This window comes from Aythya fuligula, chromosome 2 (genome assembly GCF_009819795.1).
Source record: "Aythya fuligula isolate bAytFul2 chromosome 2, bAytFul2.pri, whole genome shotgun sequence".
NCBI lineage: Eukaryota > Metazoa > Chordata > Aves > Anseriformes > Anatidae > Aythya > Aythya fuligula.
Genome location: NC_045560.1, coordinates 130236748 through 130243727, shown reverse-complemented (window position 1 = coordinate 130243727; position 6980 = coordinate 130236748). Strand labels below are relative to the sequence as shown.

The window sequence follows — 6980 nt, the reverse complement described above, 5'->3', positions numbered from 1 at the left end:
CCCCGCTGAAAAAGAGTGTAGGGGTCAAAAGAAACAGAGAAGTATTAACTGGGTAAAGAAGGAACAAGAAGGAACTTCTTTATGCTGCTTTGTCTCCTGCCTGTCCTCTGAGCTTCCTGCAATCATCAGACTGAGGTATGAAAGCTTGTCCACGAGGGACTCGGCCTTTCCCAGGCTTTGTTCCTATTGACCAAGCATTTTCACAAGCAGGTCTGCCACTCTGCTCTTCTAGCTATTTTATCTTAAAAGAAATGCTCTTTTCATATGTAAGCACACCCACCTTCCCTCATGAAGCACAACACAGCCCCCCATTTGATATGGGGGGCTCTTAATATCTATCGCTGGGCACAGCCTTAGCTTTGTAAAACCTTGAGAAGACCAGCTCAAGGTAAAGATTATTTGCTCTTAGGTAAAAGACAATCAGAGAGCAAAGTGGCTCCGCAAAGCACTGCTGTGTCCCAACACTCCCCACTGTACAGAGCCAGTATGGCTGAGGGGGGAGAACAAGCAAGAGTCTACCAGGAGCAAAGCTTCTCAATTGGTCAAAGCTACTGCAGGCTCTTGGCGGACATCAAAAAGAGTGCAGAAGTTTGACTCAGGCCTCCCGGAGGGAAAAGGCAAGAGCGGATGAGATCAAATAGTTGCAGGAAGGAAAAAGGCTCTTAAGCCAGGAGAAGAAAGGAGGGGATGAAAGCGCCGTTGAGAGAGGCACTGTCAATAGGCAAGCTGTTGGCCTGGAGGTGACTCCTAACCACACCGTGGAGAAGCCAGGCCTGGCATCCAGGGTTGTGCAGTCAGCTGGTGAGGTGGGCAGTAGGCCAGCAATTCCTCAACTACAAGGGGTGTACCCTCCCTGTGCACGTGTATACACATGTGGAAGGTATGTTTGGGAGCAAAATTAGAGAGGAGAGGAGAGGAGAGGAGAGGAGAGGAGAGGAGAGGAGAGGAGAGGAGAGGAGAGGAGAGGAGAGGAGAGGAGAGGAGAGGAGAGGAGAGGAGAGGAGAGGAGAGGAGAGGAGAGGAGAGGAGAGGAGAGGAGAGGAGAGCCTTGAGAACAGCTAAACACAGTCCAAGGATACTTAATTTTCTTTCTTTTTTAAATTTCTTTTTCAGTTTTCACTTCATTATACCATATTTGTTGCTCATTCAAGATTTACAGAGTCTAGGTGAAAAACTAGGACAAACCATCATTAATGCATTCTTTCACATCCAATAGGGCAAACAATTTTCTGAGATGAGTACGTGATGCCTAAAAACATTTTAAAGTCATCACCTGCTATCAGACATCCTATTTACCCAACACAGTGTGCTGTTTGTATTTAGTTAATCCTAGTGTTTTAAGGACCTGTTCCAGCTCCTTTTGTATCCAGGCAGGTGGCTACATTTTTGGTGAGGTATTATCATCAAGATTTGTGGGTCAGAGAATAATAACATGCAAAGTCAATGCTCATCCAGCCCTGCTTTGTTCTGTATGACTGACCTTAATACCCTCTATATCCACACCCCTAGCCTGTGGATGTCAATAAAACATCCAAGCAGCCAGTCTCTCTGCTTTGTTTCATTCAGTTACACAGGAGCAGAAATTGATACTGCATTAAGAGCTCACAGCAAAATTATCTAAATGCTTAGAGAATAAATTCATTAAAGATTATCGTCAATATACTTTAGAAATGCATTTTTACCCTTATCTGCAGATTACAGGGAGAATAATTTTCTACATATCAACATAATAGTCATCACAGGAGTACCTTCTTGCCCCTATTGCTTGTATAACTTCACTATCTTGTAGTCTTGAGAATGCACATTCTTAGCTTTGTTATTCTATCCTGTGCATTTTCTTTAGATTACATATTTGAATCCTAGAAAATGACTTCTTTTTCACACACAAAACATACTGTACTTTTACCATTGCAAATTGCAGCTAATAGCACGTAGAGCAAAGGCAGCAGCAGCCTATACTTTGTCCACCGAGTTGTCAGTCATTTCTCAATAGTGGTGTTATCGGCCTTTTGCCTGACCTAAGCAACAAAGTTGGGCACCTCTGGGTTACAATACCTGAACAGGTTTTGTCTATAGTGAGTTGGATGCCTCTCTATTAGACTAAAGAAAAAAATATCCTTCAACAGAGGAGATTTATTTTGGCTGTAAAAAGCTGAACTGGGACCTTCATTTTTCTCTCTCTCCTTGTCATATATATAAACCTCTATCTTGGACCACTATAAACACTCTAGAACCTTAATATTACTTAACCCCTGTTATATTCTCTAAGTGGATATATATGGCTAATTATTTATGATGGATATAAGTGCTTCACATTTGAAGACAACCTTTGCATGATTTACTTAACTGTTGTACAAATTGGTAAAAATTAAAAGATCACAAAAATCACCTTTTGGGCATACAAATACATGATTAACTGGGGACTAAAATAATTCTTCAGTGTTTTTCCACTTCTCACTTTCTCTCTAAGACTAATTCAGGTAACATCATGCCACGAAACATTCCTCTAAACTGAAAAAAAAAGGAACTCAAACTGTCCCGTGAACAACTTTTTTTTTTTTTTTTTTTTTTTTCTATTTTGTTCACTTTCTAAAATACTCTTTTAGCTTCACAGGACTTGCAATCCTTTCAAGGAATTTCAGATGTTTTCATAACTCCATCACCAGAAGGGAGCTCAGTAGCAGGTTCAGGAGCTCAGCATTCTGAAACCACCTCAAAGAGCTGGTGGCCTAATTAAAAATAATAATAATAAAGAAAAAAGTATAACAGACTGCAGAGAAGGTATTCATCCTAGACAAAGTACTTCACACGTGTTGTTCCTGTGTCTGAATTTCATTGACCTATCTGCCCCAATCATTTTATCTCACCCACTGTATTTCTTGCAAACACACAGAAGAGGCCATTATAACACAAAACAGGTGTGTGTTTAGCACAGCTCTGCACCTCCATCTGCAAGGTGATAAAGAGATTACCTTGACTTCAACAACCTGGTGAAGAAGTTGGGAGGACAGACCTTAAAAGTGCTGCTAGATAAAACGATGTTGCTTTCAGAAAGGACAGTGTCCATTTGCAAATCTTGGCAAAAGTAAGTTTGAATTAGTTTTAGATAAGATTTGTGCCACAAGTCTGCTGTCGAATTAATGTCATACTAAATGCATGACTAAATGTACATACTAAAATTTTATAAAAAGTCAAACACCTGATTAAGAACAGGTAGAACTAATACCTCAATAGGACTGCACCTGCAGTTCTTGAAACTAAAAATTTGGTCACATTTTCATTAAGAACTGAAATAGAACAAAACTGATGCACATGAAATGCATGTGCAGTTGACACCTTCACCTGCACAGCCTGAGGACAGATCAGCCCTTCCAAACCCACAGAGCTCTGCAATACACGAGACACCCAAGCACTTACGTTAATAAATAATAGGGTTGGACACTGGGCTATAAACACCAAATAAAGCTCTCCCTTTGATCTTTGTAAAATATTTAATGAAATCTCCCACAACTGAGTGACAAAAATATTACAAAACTGAACTTCAAAGATAGACCTTTCCTCCAATTATCAAAAACACTAACTTATTTTTCCCTTTGAGCTAGACTTCGCTACTTTTATGCAGGATGAGTAGCTCTACTGTGTGTTCACAGTCCCATTACCTTGTTACTCTAATTGCTGAGCTAAATTTACATTTAGCAAATCTCACACTTTCTTGAAAAAGAAGAAAATGACAGGGACTTAACAACAGAGGTAATATAAAGGAGTACCAGAAAATCTACTCTGTATTTGCAGCTTGCAGTTCCTCAGCTACGTCAATGATGATTACTTTTAAGTCTTCTTCAGATATTTATATTTAATAATTTTCACAAATGAGAACTGCTGTAATATTTGTTGTTTCAACACATAGAAAAATTGTTGGAAGTAACATCTAGACAGACCCGTTTTCACTTTAGTATTTATTAACTAATTCATAATTATATACAAATACATGTGATATTAGTCCAACATGCAGATGACAGAGGCTGGTGCGTAGAAAGATGCATTCATGCATCTTGAGTCACTCTGATCCACTAGTAGATGATGATCTGTCGATGCATTATGCTGTCGTTTCGTGGATGACAGGAGAACATTTAAATAGTTCATTCTGCTCTATGTTAACCTGGTCAGTGTTTCAGCCATCTCTCTTGGAATTTGTTGCTTTGGATAAATCTTTCTGTACACTTTTCTGTTTCAACACATGTAAATGCAAACACAGTCATTGTTCTGTTCTTCAGGGATTCTTCTTGCTTTTCTGTTCTGCCTTAAGCTCTTTTGTATTGCATCTGGACCCCAATGCTGTTAACATTTCTACTGTCGTCAGGTTGGCTCCTTTCATTATCAATCGATCTCCATCAGCTGCATAGGAAAGAAATTTCAAGAACTCAAAGTCTAAGCCACAATTACTTCAGCGTGCAGTTGTGTTTTGTATACATAAATCCAAATACCCTGTTCATCTTGTCTGATTAGAAGGTAGTCCACTTACCACAAAATCTTATTATGCAACAAACAAATATATTAAAGTGCACTGAATGAGCCTGTAATCTTTATTTCTGCATTGCATTATTCAAAAATAAACATTTTTTCTAGATTTATCTACGGTAAGAACATATATTTCATAAAAGTGCCTCACATTATACCCTCAAAGTTATCTAACAGAAGGTACTGCTAGGCAAAATTTCCACACATGGCACAGCATTTTAGCAGCCTGTTGTATATGGTCCATTTAACTTACTTCTTTAGCCCAAACAGTGAATTGTTTTACACAATCTGGCAGTTATAACATCAGAAAGTACACACCACTAGGATTTCTAAAATTCTGAGCACAAACAACCATAGCACTTTAAAACAGGGAGGGAGCATTAGAAACTAAAGGCAGTACCTAAGTTAATTTTTAATTTTTACAAGATCTGCAAACATAAAAGATGTATCCAAACCTATATAATGCAATGCCATGCAGGACACCCAAGTTCCAATAACAGTTGCCAACTGCAAGGGCTGCAAACTTCACTTGGAAAAAATCGGCTCTTAGTGAAGAGTTCAGAGCTCTTGGCATTAGTGAAATAAATTGGTTTTGTTTTACACTAGAAAACATTAAGCTTTACTGCTTAAGTCTTAATACATCACAGTTAGAGTCATGGATGGGAAAGGCAGAGGCATGGGGGCGGGAGAAACAACCATTGTCAACACTAAAATAATTTGTCTTTCTTCAGCAAAGTGAAGTACATTCAGCACTTATGGCATTTCTAGTGACTCATTAAATATATGAAAGCTTAAGAAAAGCGAGTAACAGGAAAAAATAATAATGAAAACTTTAATGGGCTACATGCCATATTGGGCCATTACAGCACAGCAGGAAAGAAGATGCAGCCAGAGAAAAGGACAAAAGCAGATTACAGCCATCTGTTCATAGCCTTGAATCTGGGCTGCTTCCAGAACTGAGGAGATTTCCACCATCGTCCCTTCCTCCTCACTGTACTCTCAAAGCAAACCGAGAAATTCATTGTACTCCAGCTGACCTCATTTTGCAAGGCCACCTGCACACGTATGGTCTTATATGAGCAGTTCCTTCAAGCTACACAGCAAGTTACTCAGTTGTATAAGCAGCTGAAAGTATTAAACTTTTCTATTCTCAAGACCAAGATGCCTCCACCACAGGTAAAAAAAAATAAATAAATAACAAAGTGAACAGATTCTTGCATCAAAACAAAGCTACACGTCCTTCCCTGGAACTCTGACTGTGTGGTCCCACAAGTACATTACCACAAAAGTAGACTCAACCCTACCAGGTCTAACTAGCACAAGGACATACATGCATGTTTCTATATATATCAAACCATCAGCGACTCCCTCTTCCTTTTTTCCTCCCTGCTGCACATTTAGGTGTGGACCAGAACCAAAAAAAAAAAAAAGGGAAACCACAATGAAAAGTATCATAAAGGATACAGTAACGCTGTAAAAACACAAACTTGGAAGGTTTTTTATGTAAGGATTCAAAAAGAACTCCTTACCAAACATAACATCGACAAGTGGTTCAGACCCATCGTGTCTCACATCCGCAGTCACCTCGCAGTTCCTGTTGGTGGCTTGTATTTTTTTACGGCTTATACATTCAAGAAATTTTCTGAAAGGTAAAGATACATTGAGTACGCTGTAGGTAGAAATTCAGCAAATACATGGAAGATATTTTAAAAACTGATTTGAACAGCTTGACGTGGCAGGGTGACAAAAGCGTAAACATAATGGAATTTGTATTTAATAGTTTCAGACGTACTTTTTATGAGAATTTTTTATTAGGATTTTTATTTATTTGGATTTTTTTTTAATGAGTTTTTTTTCGTTTGGATTTTTATTTGTGAAAATCCACACGGATGTTCTTTATATACTTAACATGTAGAAAGAACTTCGCAAAACTTCAAGGCGCTTCCCCCATCTGGGTTAATAACAAGTTATGTCAATTAACTTGGGGTTAATTGAAGTAACCCCAAGGTCGTTGTGCCCCCCCCAGCTCCTCAGCGCAGGCCCAGGTCCCCCCCCCCCGGCGCAGGCCTGAGGCCCAGGGCACACCAACGCCGCCGGGGGGCCGGGGCTGCCTCACAGCCCCCCGGCGGCCCTCACCTGGTGCTCTCCACGTTGGACTCGAAGGGGCAGAAGCGCACCACGATGCTCTTCACCGGCCGCAGCACTACGTTGATCTTGGTCGCCATCTTCTCGCTGCCCCTCTACTACAACTCCCAGCAGCCCCCTCGCGGAGGAGGGCAATGGGCGGGCGGGCTGTCTGCCGCAAGGCCGCCTGGGAAATGTAGTCCGCGAGGCGCTGAGACGGCCTCTCCCCCGGGTATTCCTACGAGCCTCATTTAATGATCTGGGGTTGCTCCAGGCTGTGCTTGTGTATAGTTAAAGGAGAGAGGCCAACTGACTCTTCTTTCGTCTGTGTAATGCCC

At 40.4% G+C, this 6980-nt stretch overlaps 1 protein-coding gene across 1 annotated transcript; it reads right to left on the bottom strand.

Annotated features, from left to right (window-relative positions):
- Positions 1 to 3938: 3938 nt before the first annotated feature.
- On the bottom strand, positions 3939 to 6769 carry MRPL53 (mitochondrial ribosomal protein L53). Its single transcript, XM_032181888.1, has 3 exons — positions 6655 to 6769; positions 6048 to 6160; positions 3939 to 4395 (listed from the first exon to the last, which is right to left on the bottom strand). Exons 1-3 carry the CDS (start codon positions 6741 to 6743, stop codon positions 4271 to 4273), a joined length of 327 nt encoding a protein of 108 aa, XP_032037779.1. The 5' UTR covers positions 6744 to 6769; the 3' UTR covers positions 3939 to 4270.
- Positions 6770 to 6980: the final 211 nt, after the last annotated feature.